General features: G+C 46.0%; 1 protein-coding gene across 1 annotated transcript in view; it reads right to left on the reverse strand.

The window, feature by feature from the left end:
• Positions 1-276: 276 nt before the first annotated feature.
• The window catches only part of LOC130833955 (signal-regulatory protein beta-1-like), a 31,450-nt gene continuing 15,774 nt past the window's right edge, over positions 277-15,952 (reverse strand). Inside the window, exons 2-5 of the mRNA XM_057704073.1 lie at positions 12,424-12,780; positions 6,402-6,722; positions 5,487-5,819; positions 277-377 (exon numbers count right to left, since the gene is read on the reverse strand). Coding sequence (XP_057560056.1) covers positions 277-377; positions 5,487-5,819; positions 6,402-6,722; positions 12,424-12,780 — 1,112 coding nt within the window. The remainder of the gene's footprint in view (positions 378-5,486; positions 5,820-6,401; positions 6,723-12,423; positions 12,781-15,952) is intronic.

Here is a 15,952-nt window from a genome sequence, read left to right on the forward strand (position 1 = left end):
CTACTCAGGTGCTCCTCATTCAGCACTCTCTGCCCACTTCCTCCACAGAAACCTGAAAAGACAACCTTTGAAAACCCCTGATGCAGCCCACCTCCTATAGGACCTCACATTTCTCCTGGGAGTTGAGAACCTCTTAGAGGTTATTGAGGGAAGTGTGTTCCCTTCTCTTAACTCCACGTGGGCCCTGACCCTGTGGGGCCTGTTGGTTGGCCTCCCTACTGACCTGTGTCTTCTAGGACAGATCTTGTCCTGCCCTCCCTCCCACATATCTTACAGTCAGGCCCAATGCTTCCTGTGGACACAGATGACAGAGACACCAACCAGCAGCACAACCTTGGGGCCTAGGAGGAGAGCTGCCAGGAGAGGAGAAGACAGTTCTGTGCCTGGAAATCAAGAGACAGGAGACATCATTAGAGTGATCACGCAGGAGCCAGTCCCACGGGCCTCCACTTACTTCATCTGAGGCCATCTGGGCCTGCAGCAATATGAGGCTTTGACCTCCATCCTGTCCTGGGCTCAAGCTAGAGGGAGAAATCAGGGTATAAAGGTCATTCATTCTCACTCACTCTATTCCCGGCCTGCCTTGTCCTGTAAAAATGCCAGAGGTAAAAATAATTCTGAGACAGGTAATAGTCAGCAAATCCTAGTGAATAATCTCTCACTAGGCTGCAATCCCATCCTCAACCAGCCACCAGGAAATTGCAGGAGAAAGAGACAAGGCAGATAACACAGGAATCTAGAGTTATTTGTAAATACCACCACCAGTGTTACATTTCCCTAAGCTTTGAAAATATTGGAAAAGTGTCCTGCAGTGCAGTGCGCAGGGCAATAGGAAGGGCTTTCAATGTACACTTGACTTAAAAGCATAAGCACAGAATCCTCAGATCTGTGCATGTATTACCATACATGTCAAAAAGGGTGATCAGTAGTGATCAAGTTAAGCATCTTGAGATGGCACCTTATCTTGGATTTTCCAAGCAGAGCCCATGAAATCACAAAGATTCTTATAAGTAAAAGATGATGGCAGGGCAGTAGGAGAAGGAGAGTGACATTAGAAGCAGAGGTCAGAGAAATGCAGGGTCCTTTGCCAAGGAGTGTGGACACCTCTGGGAGCTGGAAAAGGCAAGGAAATGGATTCCCCTCCAGAACCTGCAGAAGGAACACAGCCCAGCCACCCATTGTAGACCTCTGACCTCTCCAACTGTATGATAATGCATGTGTCTTTTATTAAACACTAAACATGGTAATTATTTACAATGAGTATACGAACCTAATTAAGGAGGACAGATGTGAATAAATGGACAGGCACAATTTACACAGCAAAACTTCTTGTTAGAAGAGGCAGAAAGAAGGAAGAAATGCTGTTTGCCAATTAAGTGGTGAAGGGAAAAAGAAAAACGCAGGGGGAAGGGATTTAGGTTCCTGAAATACAAAGGAGAACCCAAAAATTAGAGGACTCAGAACCTTTCTCCCACTATCAAAACCAACCTACCTACTGGCACAAAAATACAAAGGAAGATCAATGGAACAGAATAGAGAACCCAGAGATAAACCCAAGCATATATGGACACCTTATCTTTGACAAAGGAGGCAAGAATATACAATGGAAAAATGACAACCTGTTCAATAAGCGGTGCTGGGAACATTGGACAGCTACATGTAATAGAATGAAATTAGGACACTTCCTAACACCATATGCAAAAATAAACTCAAAATGGATTAAAGACCTAAATGCAAGGCCAGACACAATAAAACTTCTAGAGGGAAACATAGGCAGAACACTTTATGACATATATCAAAGCAAGATCCTTTTTGACCCACCTCCTAGAATCATGGAAATAAAATCAAGAATAAACAAATAGGACCTAATGAGACTTAAAAGATTTTGCACAGCCAAAGAAACCATAAACAAGAGAAGAAGACAACCCTCAGAATGGGAGAAAATACTTGCCAATGAAGCAACGGATAAAGGATTAATCTCCAAAATATACAAACAGCTCATGCAGCTTAATACCAAAAAAGCAAATAACCCAGTCCACAAATGGGCAGAAGACCTAAATAGACATTTCTCCAAAGAAGACATACAGATGGCTAACAACCACATGAAAAGATGCTCAACCTCACTCATCATCAGAGAAATGCAAGTCAAAGCCACAATGAGGTATCACCTCACACCGGTCAGAACGGCCATCATCACAAAATCTAGAAAAAGCTAAGGTTAGAGAGGGTGTGGAGAATAGGGAACTCTCCTGCACTGTTGGTGGGAATGTAAGTTGGTACAGCCACTATGGAAAACAGTTTGGAGGTACCTTAAAAAACTAAAAATATCTCTACCATATGACCCAGTAATCCCACTCCTGGGCATATACCCAGAGAAAACCATAATCCAAAAAGAAACATGGACCAGAATGTTCATTGCAGCACTATTTACAATAGCCAGGACATGGAAGCAAACTAAAGAACCATCAGCAGATTGATGGATAAAGATGTGGCACATATATACAATGTAATATTACTCAGCCACAAAAAGGAATGAAACTGAACTATATGTGATGAGGTGGATAGATCTAGAGTCTGTCATACTGAGTGAAGTAAGCCAGAAAGAGGAAAACAAATAGCGTATGCTAACTCATATATACGGAATCTACAAAAATGATACTGATGGGCCCAGTTACAGGGTAAGAATAAGGATCCAGATACAGAGAATGAACTGGAGGACACAGGGTTGGGGGGTGGGGCGAAGGGGAAGCTGGGATGAAGTGAGAGAGTAGCACAGACATAGATACACTACCAACTGTAAAATAGATAGCTAGTGGGAAGTTGCTATATAACAAAGGGAGATCAACTTGATGATGGGAGATGCCTTAGAGGGCCAGGACAGGGAGAGTGGGAGGGAGTCTCAGGAGGGAGGGGATATGGGGATATAGGTATAAATACAGCTGATTCACTTTAGTGTACCTCAAAAACTGGTACAAGATTGTAAAGCAATTATATTCCAATAAAGAGCTTAAAAAAATGAAAAGAAAAGAAAACTCAAAAACACTCCTTGGGGGAAAAAAGAAAAACCAACCTACCAACCAAAAACTCTGTTAACATATTGGATTATGCCATACGTAGAGAAAAGAGGTCCACTAGATTATAAGTATGGTAAAATACCCCAGTATCATTAAAAAAAAAAGTAGTCTGATATACATCCTCACACCAGATCAACTGGACCCAGGACTGAGGTGGCTAGAGCCCTCCGACACACCAGGCAGCAGGGTCACATAGGTCGCCTTACACTTTGCTCAATGCCACAGCCTAGATGCCTCTGGAAACATTTTCAGCCATTGTACAGCAGCAGGCATGCTGGGTCAGGCACCCTGCAGCGCCCAGACATAACAGCCATGGCCTGAGCCCCAGCAGGAGATGGAAGATTACAAAGTATTTCTGAGCCTCTCCAGACAAGATGGCATGAAATCTTCTCTCCCACTTACAATGTTCAGCACAACGTGAACCCTAGAAATAACACAAAGGACAAACATAGCAGGACTCTGAGGTGGAAGAGAAGGCAGACTAGCTAGAGACCTGAGTACTGGAGAAAGAACGCAGCAGTCAGGCACCCAGGTCCACTCTCCTAATTGCCCAAGCGCAGGAGACCCAAGTGTGGCACTAGAAAAAAGAAAAAGCCTAAATCAATAATTGAAGGTCCTGCCCCAAGAATTGAGAAAAGGAGGAGCAAAATAAACCCAAAGCAAGCAGAGGGAAGGAAATAATAAAGGAGAAAAATCCGTGAAATTATAAACAGAAAGAGTAGAGAAAAAAACTGAAACAGAAAGAGTGGGTTCTTTTAAAAGACCACTAAATTTGAAAATTTTCTAGTACAACTGACAAAGAAAAAAGGAGGAATGACATATTTCCAGTATCAGAAATGAAACAGAGGACATCATTACAGACACTGCAGACATCAAAAGGATAATAAGGGAATGGTATGAACAACTGTACAGGCAGAAATTTGACAACTTAGAGACAATGGAAAAAATATCTCAAATATCACAACCTATCACAGCTCATACAATATGAAATGAATAATCTGAGTAGTCTTAAACAATTCAAATTCTTTTTCAAAAAAAAAAAAAAGATTCTCAAGGCTCGGGTGGTGTCATGGAAAAATTTTGCCAAGAACTTAACAGATGAATTAAAAACAATTTTGGTGCACAAAAACAACAATAAAAGATATTTTGGAAATTTTGAATTTATACTCCATTTTAAATGATATTAGGGAATTATTATTGATTATATTAGTATGCACGGGTATTCCTTTTACAGAAAATCTATGGCCTTAACCATATGACCACACAATTGTGGACTCCATTGACAACTGGTTGTCCATGGGGGGCTAAGTTAAAATGCACACAATGTTGCAACTTCTCTACCCTTCTTGTTTAAGGGAAGTTGTTTGTTCTCCATGTCCTCTCTTTAGCTTCCAGGAGGCAGGGACACAGACACTCAGTGACCCAGCGTTGACCCAGCAGATGAGGATAGCATGTTGGAAGGAACGTGGGACTTTGAAAGGTCTTTTGGAGTAAAGATTCCTGGAAACCTGACTCAACCCTCTCTTGATGTGACATGAGAACCTGCAAGACATGTTGTATTTATAGAAAGGAAGACTGTTCGTGGGACATGCCCTTGGCACAATGCCCAGCTGAGGGGGACCCTGTCTCGAAGTAGCATGTATCTGTTGTACAGGCTGGTGGTTCCTGTCCTCAGGGCCTCAGATTCACCTTGATTAGTATAGCCCAATCACCTGGACTAAAGGAAACAAATCTTCAACAGCATCCCCCACCCATTGCTTCCTGAGTCCCTTCTGTAAACTCCAAATCCTCTGGCTGGTTGAAGCAGGAAGGGAGATCACGGCTGAACTGAGATCTGCATTGCGTCAATGTGCAGTGAGCTGTTGTGAGCATTGCTGGTCCACTGTCCCAAATCAGAGGACAAAGGAGCCCTGTGCACTGACCACTCATGGTCCTCTGGGTGCCTGGTCCAGACTCAAACTTCATGTCGTCAGGGCTCCCTTTCCAGAATTTCACAGAGAAGTAGGTGCCGAAGTCTACTGGGGTGAGGTTACTTACATGGATGGAAAAGTCCAGGCTGGAGAGAGACTAGGCAGAGACTAGAAAGAACAAGGAGGTGGGAGGTGGGCGGTCAGGGAAGGATGGACATAATCACTGTTAGTTAAGAAAGCAAGAGGCAGGACACTGTGAACAGGATGATCCCCCTCCTTCCCTACTTTCCTTCATGGATATTTATGTGAGATCGATAAAGAATATACCAGACTCTTACCACGAGTCATTCTTGGCGGTGTGGAATTTGCAAAAGGAAACTCACTTTAAAGTTCTATTTTAAATCTATTGGCTTCTAGATTGTTCTATAATAAGCATGAATTACTACCTTTAATATTAAAAAAAAAAAAAAAAGAGCTGTGTGAGTTGGAGTGGAGGCCTCACCAGGGGGTTTATTGGTGGTGCCCTGTTCCTTCTGGGGAGCAGCGGGCTCCAGGGTATAGCTTTTGGTGACCACCGGCTGCCCGTCATGCTCCACCTGGCAGGTGAGCAGCACGGCCTCCCTGTGGGCAGATGAGGTCACCAGGAGCCAGCTCGTCCGGTTAAAGGTCCCGTCCTTGTTCTCTATGAGGGTCGAGGCTGTTTCTGTTTGGGACACTTTTCCGTTCTCGGTCCAAGTCAGCAGTAGGCGCTGAGGGTAGAACTTGTTCACGTGGCAGGAGATGTTCACTTGGTTCCCCGCTGTGGGGTGTTGGGTAACCTCCAAGGTGGGCGGAACTGAAACAGCACAGGCAGAAGATCTGACCTTATGGAACAGACAGCTCACAGGGGAGGGGCTGGATAACAGCTCCCAGCACAGCAAGGGAGTCACCCAGGACAGAGCCAGGCAGGCAGCAGGTGCTCAGACACGGAGGGTCTACTGCATATGAGTGAAATCACTAAGCGCACTGCAAAGCACACAGTAGGTGCTCAAAACCTCTTAGCTCCTATTTAGGGTTAAAATGTTTGCAATCAGCAAGATCAGCCCCTGGCATGCAGTGGGAACATAACATCTGTATCAAAATAAATGAAATCAGCACGCACATAAGGGCCTGGCTGGTAGTAGGTGCTCAGTAATTGGAGATGCTCTTGGTAAAGTAAAGGAAATAATGCTTAGCACAGTGCTTGGCACATGTCCACCTGGAAGCTGGCATTCAATCCGTAGTGAGTAACCAGCTCATCTAGGAGGCTGGCCATTGGGCCGCACTGTCAGGAAGCAGATTCCAGGCAATTCAAAGCCTGGAGCAAAAAGCAGGGGGGAAGAGCAGGCTGGGGCCTTGGGGGCAGGTGTGGGCTTGGGCTGGTGTGAGGGGCACCTACCTCGAATGGTCTCAGACAGCTTGGCAGTCCCACGGAGAGGAGGGCCCCCCTGCAGGGTGACGTGGGCCACCTCGCAGATGACCTGGGAGTGGACATCCCCCGGGGCCAGCAGCACCCTGGTTGTGCTGGAGATGCTGTAGGAAACGCTGTCTCCCTCTGGGTCCACGTTGGTCTGGGAGGCGGAGAGCTCATTGCCATTTTTGAACCATTTCAGGGAGATGTTTCTGGGGGAGAAGCCGTGGGATGTGCAGGTGAAGCTCACTGTCTGCTCAGGTGAGGCCCTCACGGCAGGGCCTGATACCACGGGAGGAGAAGGCTTGGCTACAAAAGGAACGTTTATAAACAAGGAACATGATTGTGCTGACCGTCACTAAGGAAAAGCTTGTGACAATGTTAAGAGCTTGCAGATATATTATTTGTAAATTCTTCAAATATTTCTGGGATTGCAATGTCTTCATTCTCATCATAGGGGGAAACACAGAGGTTCCCAGAGGTGAGTCTGAGTCAGGGGTAGGGTCCACATGAAATTCCAGGCCTGAGGTCAAAATCCACCTTTGTTCCTCTGCCAGGTGATTTTCCAGCCAATCCGGGCACAGGAACAGTGGTACTGATTGGATGAACTCTCCTATTAACTATTCCTGGCTGGGCTCCCCTAGGAATCTTAACTGACTTAAGAAAACCACTTACAAAAGTACATGCACGGGAAGCAGGGTCATAGTGGGATCACCATGGAAGCTGAACCAGGCTGGCCATACAACGGGAGGTGTGGCTGTGGCACCTCCCAGCTCCTCATCCATGAAAGGGAAAAGCAGGCATTATGCTGCCCAGGGCTGCAACGAGGGTTAAATCAGGCAGTGGAAGCATTCTTACTGTGAGTAAAACACAAGATGATTCACAAACCCAAAGAAACACAGATCTCTCTTTAACCCAGAATGCATATCCAGAGGTCTCCCTTCAGGTATTTATGAATTTACTTCATCAGTTTCATTCTTTCCATGAATATTCCAGTAGGAATAAGATATCAATCCCTCAAGTTCAAAGAAAGGGGGTGAATGGATGTTTTTCTGAGTTTGTGTTCTTCTCTTGGTTCAGTTTTGGGTTGAAAAGAAAGATCACTGAGTGGTGAGAGACCAGTGGTGGTTGATTTCTTAATTGCTGTTAATCCGTAGAGACACAGACCCAGGCCTACAAAGCACCCAGAAGCACACAAATCAGCAAATCAAATGTGAGGGCAGTTTCTCCCTGTAGAAGGGTCCTGTCCTATCTCCAAATTGTTCATTGTTATCCAACAACTCCTGTAAAAGGAGGCAGGCAGCAAATATTACAAACATTTGCATTTGTAAATATTTAACCTGCTTCCTAAAACTCCTCAAACATTGGAGGACACAGTAAAGAGTTACCTTAATATTTCAAGGCATAGAAACAGCAGCATCCTGGACACCCCTAAAGGGACAAGGTGCTGTGATCAGTTACTACTTGTCCAGAGTTTCTTCCCAGCCTAAAGATCGCCTCATTTCTCCATCACCCTCAGCTCTTTAATCCCCCCACCAGCCCTGAGAGGCAGGCTTGAGAGTGGCCCCATTTATGGGATGTGGCTCAGGGAGGACGCAGCTGGCCAAGGACACCCAGTGAGTAAAGGTCAGAGCCCGTCTCACTGCACACAGGACTGATTGATTTTAGCATCACTCTTTGTTATCCTTGAGCCTCACTGTCTCTTTCTGGACACAATGCATACAAGCACCACTTGGTAAGATGAATGAGGGTGTATGTAAAGCCCAGAGCCTGCATATAGCAGGTGCTTAATCAATGACAGCCATGATTGTTATCATAAGATCTGGCCATTCTACTTCTGAAATTACCTATTTATTTTTTAGACAGTAAGAAAGCAAAACAAAAGCACAATAGAAACACCAAAAAGAGTCTCAAATCCTGCTCCGTGCAGCTGCCATGCAAACATCTACATGTAAAAACAGTACAAACACCAAATTATGAATCTGTTTCCATTTTTAAAAATAATCCCCTCAGGAAACAAGTTTGGGGAATTGGCTTTCAAAACACACAGGACATCACAGGCATTTCTCTGCAGATCAGCTCTTCCAGGAGCTGGAAGCATTTTGAAAGGAGGAAGGACAAATGTTGTCAGTGTCACTGTGGCTGTTGAGGCAGGAGGGCTCTGGGCTGGGCAGGAAGTGTTTGCAGAGATACCAGCACCTCTTTAGACTCAGGTGAGTTCAAAGATGGGAAGGTTTCCCCAGCAATGAATCCTGGGTCTGCTCAGGGTGTTCTGAGTGGGCAGGAAGCCCTGCTCAGCCCAGGTGAGCTCTGTTGGAGGTGGGTTGTGTCCCCGCCAATCGACTAGGCCTGACTTTCTTGGGCCTCCTAAGAGCTGTCACCTTCACAGGCTATTCTGAAGCACCCACACCTGGGAGAGCTGTTCTTCCAACCCAGGCTCTATAGGGGACCCACCTTGGCCAGGGAAAACCACAGCTTTCCCTCTGTGACCTCAGAGAACACGTAGCTCAGGGCTCCTCTGCCCTGGCTGGGCACCAGCACCCTCTGCAGGAGTTAAAACTTCATCTGACCAATTGAATCCGAATTTCTAGGGTAGAGCCAGGGTCTGGGGAGCTTTTGGAGGTTCCCCAGATGGTTTCAAAGAGCAGGCAAGGTTGGTAGGCACGCATCCCCACCCCAACCCCAGTTAGACTTAGTCCGGGAGGGAAAGTGACCCGTCCAAGGTCCTCTGAGAAGAGCTCACGTGGGTGGAACATGTACCACGTGCCAGGCTCTGCTCTAAGCTCATGACATGCATCCCTCACTCAGTCCCTGCAGCGGCTCTCTGAGGGCGCTGCTGTCATTGCTGCACGCGGACACCGAACCCCAATGTGGGGAGGGACTCGTCAGAGGTCCCAGAGCCAGGACAGTGCAGAGCTGGCATGGGGGCTCTGGCAGGGGGGCTCGGCCCAGGCTCTCAACCACTGTGCGCTGTGCTCTCAACCACTGAGTAACACCCTAACCCACCATATGCAGGGCTTTCTAGATCCTCTCCAGTCAGCACAGACCCCTGAAAGGTAGTGGGATTACCACCATTTCACAGATGGGGAAACTGAGGACAGAGGGAACTGAGACTTGCTCAGGGCCACAGAGCCTGGGAGGCCAGCACCATCCCCCACTGAGGGGCTGTCCTGTCACCAGGTCATTGTACCCTCAGGACACCCTGCAAAGATTGGTGTGATTATCCACTTTCTACAGGTGAGGAAATGGGGCCCAACACAGGGCACTGGGTCACAGCCTTGAAATAACACCGCGATTTAAGGTTCTATACTCTGTGCACCTAGGCAGAGCACCTCAAATCCTTCCAATTCTCCTCAAAGGAGACCATGATTATCGCCACTTTACAGATGAGAAAACTGAGGCTCAGAGAATTGAAGGGGCTGAGTCCTCACCCTCCCCTCATTGTGTCCCAGAAGTATTTCTTGTCATCTCCAAGCTTTCATGTCCATCAGCAGAGCAAGCACCCCACCTTCACAAGCCTCTACACTGACCTCCACCCTCTCCTTTTGCCTCTGAGATTTCGACTTCAAGCAACTACAGGGAGGAGTAGCATCCAAGTGCCCAGGCCTGGGGATGCTGTAGCCACAGGGCTCCTGATATGTGAGTCTAGAATAAGAACTCTTGCTCACATGGGGCCTCCAGCACCCTCTAGGGAACACCTCCCCCTCCTCATCCTCAGTCTGCAGAGCCAGGAATGGGGGAGCACCTGCTGCGGGGATTGCAGTGGCCCCTCTCCGCTCTGTCCACACTACCCTTCCCAGAGCTGCCCCCACAGTGAAGGGTCCACATCACAACAAGGGGGAGAAACACTCCTGATGCTTTTACGTGTGCTGAGTCCTGTCTCTTCGCAACATTCAGCACATCAGGAGACACTGCAGTATCTGATCTGTTGCAAAGCGAGACTTGCCTCCTTCATGGGACTTTTTGAAATGCTTTTTGCTAAAGAAAAGAACAATATAAAATTTTAAGAGGACAGGGCTGGAGTTTTCCCCACACTTTGACAAGCACCGTAGGGTGTGCAGAGAGCAGGGCTGTGAGTCATTGTACTTGGGGTTCAATCTTGGCTCCCCTACTGGCTCACAAATCAGGTCTCCTCTCTGAGCCTCAGTGTCCTCATCTGAAAAAGACAACAGATGATCCCCTCCCTCAGAGCCCTGGTTATAAGGAGTGAACGCCATGAGGAAGATTCAGCATCTACAGGCTGCTGCTCCCTGGCCCCTCCCCTCCCTCCTTTCTCCTCCAGGGAATCATCAGGGCAGGCGGCCTGGGGAAGAGGGTGAGCAGCCTCCAGGGAGGCAGCAGGTCTGAGTGGCGGTGGAGCCACCTACGACCCGTGATTGGCGGGGCAAGGGACCCACCATCTGGGAAGTTTAGTAATAGCTGCAAAATCAAGATAAGTCCACCTTCACTGCTGATGCCTGGAGTTTGGGGAACTTCATTTGCCACCATGACTAGGAGGGAAAGTAGGCAATATGATCACACAAATAAAATACACATACTCTCTGATCTAGCAATGCCACTTGCAGTGGATATTTCCTCTGAGAGGAGAGTGACATGTGGAAAGGTTCTCCACTGCAGCGCTGTTTGAAGATTAGGAAAAACTGAGTATTGGTTAACAGGAGACTGTAAAATGAACGATTTTGTCTCCATAGGCTGAATGTGAAGTAGCTGTTGAATCACTGGGCAGCTCTAGCTGCTGATGCAGAGTGAGGGATTTGGGATCACATGGCTGAAAGTAGGGAGAGGTTTCCAGTCACCTCAGGACTCAGGGTCTGAATGCAAGGAGCAGTCTGAACCTTTGGGAAAGCAATGAAAATTGTCTGCTCAATGGTTATTTCAAGGATTTTTATTTTGGAACTTCTATGTGCCAGGCTCTTCCATGAAACCAGTTCCAATGCTGGTGCAAGAAGGCGCTTTGCCTGGAATCAGACTTGGTTCTGGACGAATCTCCTCACTCACTGACCATGGGACTGTGCCCTGGGCCCCTGTCACCTCTTGGCCTCAGGCCCCCATTTGTACATGGAGGGTTTGGGAGGATAGTGTCTACAGGTCCTTCCGGTGCTGACAGCCCAGGTTTCAGGAGTTAGAAAGAGGATCCACGGTCTTTATGAGAAAACTCTAAATGAACCTTTGCTACCTCAGTGGGGCTGCCCCTAAGTCACCCACATGGGGAACCTCTTCCCTGGGAGGGACACTCTGAGATGACACAGCTCTGCTTGGAGCCTTCAGTGACTGTGAGTCAGTCCCTGAATCACAGGAGGGTTTTCTCAACAGATGCCCAGGAGACACCAAACCTCCAGGCATCTCCTTCAAGCAGAGCCAGCAGAGTAAATGCTGAAACCTATGCCTCTGGGAAATTCTTCTCAGGGTGATGGTTCTGAAGAGGAAATAAAGAAACTCATTCTTCCCTCCCTGCCTGGATGGATTTCTCCTCTTGGGAAGGGATGAGGACATAAGCTTCAGGAGAGGAGAGCCCTGGTCTGCTTTGTTCACTGCTGCTTCCACAGCATGCAGAGCAGGGCCTGGGACACAGTAGGTGCTCAATACATGCTGAATAGAGAGAAGACTCAGCCACACTGAGGGGAGCACTCTCTGGAAGCAGGAGATGAGGTCTGGCCTGTGACAGGGCAAGGCACTCAGACTTTCAGCTCCCCCATCCCTGGAGTCAAAGGGCTGGATGGGATTGAAAAGACAAGGGATAAGGAGCCGGGCAAACTGCTTTCTAGACTTTTCCCCCCTTTTAACAGCCATGGGCCCTTCAGCAAATAGCATGACCCCCACAGGCCTCAACTTCCCTGATCTGTAGAAGGGAGTGACATCAGATCATGTCCAGATCATAATATAAGCACCCAATGCTGCCCCTGAAGTTTTTTTTTGTTTTGTTTTGTTTTTTTTTCTCAAAGAGTGGAGGGCATTGTTGTTCCCTTGTTGTGAGAGACCAGGGGACAAAGGACACCCAGGACATACTCACCACTCACAGTGAGATGAGTGCCTGGTCCGGACTTAACCTCCGTGTTGTTAGGGTCTCCTTTCTTGAACTTCACACAGTAGTAAACACCAGTGTCTGCTGGGGTGATGTTACTGATGCGGATGGAAAAGTCCGTGTTGTTTCTCCTTGTAGTATCTGAAACAGTTGCTGCTCGGGGGAAGAGGCCTCCTTGTTGACTGTAGATTAACTCCCGTCCTGGCCCAGTTCCCCTGAACCACGCGACGGGCCCCACGGGGAGCAGGGAGGTAATGGTGCAGCGCAGCGTGGCCGTCTCTCCTGCTGCAACTGACACTGACCTCTCAGGCTGAATCACTTGCAGCTCGTCCTCACCTGCCACTCCTGGAGGGAAAGACAATGCAGTTATTCATTCATCCTTATGTGATCCTGTAGGTTTTCTCAAGTGTTTATCAACAATGACCTTCACTGACTGAGTGCCCTTGAGCCAGCCTTGAACTCAGCCCATTGCTTGTCCATTGCATGTAACCTGAACAATGAGCCTGTAGCATTAGACACTGATACAACCTCTAATATAAGAGAGGAACTGAGGCTCAGAGAGCTTAATGATGTGGCAAAGAATGGGTTTGAGTACTTGGCCCTCTCTGGAAGTCTCATATTTCACCAAATACTTCTGACTCTTCACTTTGTGGCCTCACAAACTGTTGCACTTCTGGCCTGTGCATTAGGTGGGACCACATGCATTTTTTAGACACTGAGTTGTGAGGAGAACTGATGGATGAATTTGTAGGTTATTCATGTAACTGCAAGAACCTTTATGGACCAACGTCCCTCTTCCCCAGAGATCCAGATACTCATGATGGGGTGGGCTCCAGCAACATGGATACATGAGTGACAGCGACGTGCAGAGCTCCCAACACACAATGAGCATTGAGTTTAAGAAGAAAGTAAAACATTGTTTCAAGTCCCTGGGATTTTTCCAATGACATAGTCATGTTATATTAGTTACCTAAGGCTGCTGTAATAAATTATCAAACATTTCTTGGCTTAAAATGACAGTTTTATTATCTTATAAATCTGGATGTCAAAGGACCAAAAATGGTGTCCCTGGACGAAAATGAAGGAGTCAGTTGGGCTTCAGTTCTTCTGGAGGCTCTGATCATTGCTCCTCCAAATTCTTGAGACTGTCTATCCTCATGTTCTCATGGTTTCCATCTTCCTGTCTTGCTTCCATTGTCAGTTGTCCTCTAACTTTGGCTTTCCTGCCTCCTTATTATAAGCTTATATGAGGCCCACACTGATTATCTAGGATATTCTCCCCATAGCAAGAGTCTTAATCACTGTTAAAAAATCTCTCTTGTCATGTATAGTAAAATATTCACAAGTATTAGACATGGATCTTTTTAGGGGGGTATTTTCTGTTTTTTTAATTTGTTTCCTTGATTTATAACTGTTTATTTTGAAGTATTATTGATTTACAATGTTGTATTAATTTCTGCTCTACAAAAATTGACTCAGTTATACACATAACATACATTCTTTTTTTTAAACATTCTTTTAAGTTCTTTTCCATTATGATTTACCACAGGATACTGAATATAGTTCTCTGCACTTTACAGTAGGACGTTGTTGTTTATCTTTTCCGTGTATAATACATTACATTTCTCCTACTTTCTCCCCCTCGGCAACCGCAAGTCTGTTCTCTATGCCCACGACTCTGTTTCTGTTTCATAGACAGGTTCACTTGTGTCATCTTTTTTTTTTTTTTTGGCCACATGGTGCCTCTTGTAGGATCCCAGTTCTCTGATCAGGGTCACACCTGGGCCCCTGCACTGGAAGCATGGAGTCGTAATCACTGGACCACCAAGCAATTCCCTGTGTCCTCTTTTCGATTCCACATATAAGTGACTTCATATGGTATTGATCTTTCTTTCTGACTTACTTCACTAAGTATGATAATCTCTAGTTGTATCATGTTGCTGCAAATGGCATTATTTTGTTTTTTTTTTATGGCTGAGTATTATTCCATTGTATATATATACCACCTATTCTTTTCTTTTTTTTCCAGTATTTTTTAAAGCAGTTTTGGGTTCACAGCAAAACTGAGAGCACAGTGCAGAGATTTCCCATACAGCCCTTCCACCATACATTCATAGTTTCTTTCATTGTCAACCTCCCCCGACAGGGTAGTGCATTTGTTACAATTGATGAGCCCACATTTACACACCACCATAATCACCCAAAGTCCGTAGTCCACATTAGGATTCACTCTTGGTGTTGTATACTCTATGGGTTTAGAGAAATGTATAATGACATGTATCCATCATTGTATTATCACACAGTGTATTTTCACTGCCATAAAAATCCTCACTGCTCCACCTGTTCATCCATCCCCTTGACAACCACTCATCTTTTTTAAGATCTCCACAGTTTTGCCTTTTGCAGAGTGTCTAGTTGGAACCATACAGTATGTTACCTTTTCCAATTGGCTTCTTTCACTTAATAATATGCATCTAAGGTTCCTCCATGTTTTTCATGGCTTAATAGGTCATTTCTTTCTAGCACTGAGTAATATTCCATTGGGTAGATTTACCGCAACTTATTTATCCATTCATCTATGACATCTTGGTTGCTTCCAAGATATGGCAATTATGAATAAAGCTGCTATGAACATGGTGGTGCAGGTTTTCCTGTGGACATAAGTTTTCAGCTCATTTAGTTAAATATCAAGAAGTGTGATTGCTGGATTGCATGGTTACTGTATATTTAGTTTTGTAAGAAACTGACAAACTCTATTCCAAAGTGGCTGTGCCTTTTTGCCTCCCGCCAGCAGTGAATGTAATTTCCTGTTACTCCATATACTTGGCAGCATGTGGTGTTGTCAGTGTTCTGGATTATGGCCATTCTAATAGGTGAATAGTGGTATCTCATGTTTGTTTTAATTTGCTGATGATAAATGATGTGGAGAATTTTTTCATGTGCATATTTGCCATCCGTATATTTTCTTTGATGGGGTGTCTATTCAGGCCTTGGCCCATTTATTAATCAGGTATTTTTTCCTCACTGAGTTTTAAGAGTTCTTTGGAAATTTTGTTTTTGTCTTTTTTTTTTTAACTTTATTTTTAACTATGTTGGGTCTTCGTTGCTGACCACGGGCTTTCTCTAGTTGCGGTGAGCGGAGGCTACTTATTGCAGTGCATGGACTTCTCATTGACATGGCTTCTCTTCTTGCAGAACATGGGCTCTTGGCATGCAGCTTCAGTAGTCGCAGCATGTGGGCCTAGTAGTTGTGGCACATGGGCCCTAGATCTGGTGGGATCAGTAGTTGTGGTTCACGGGCTCTAGAGTGCAGGCTCAGTAGTTACGGCAAGTGGGAATCGTTGCTCTGTGGCATGTGGGGTCTTCCCAGCCCAGGGATCAAATCCATGTCCCCTGCATTGTCAGGCAGATTCTTAATCACTGAGCCACCAGGGAAGCCCTCTTTGTATATTTTGGATAGCAGTCTTTATAAGATGTGTCTTTTGCAAATATTTTCTCCTAGTCTGTGGCTTATCCT

The sequence above is a fragment of the Hippopotamus amphibius genome, chromosome 12 (genome assembly GCF_030028045.1).
Source record: "Hippopotamus amphibius kiboko isolate mHipAmp2 chromosome 12, mHipAmp2.hap2, whole genome shotgun sequence".
Classification (NCBI taxonomy): domain Eukaryota; kingdom Metazoa; phylum Chordata; class Mammalia; order Artiodactyla; family Hippopotamidae; genus Hippopotamus; species Hippopotamus amphibius.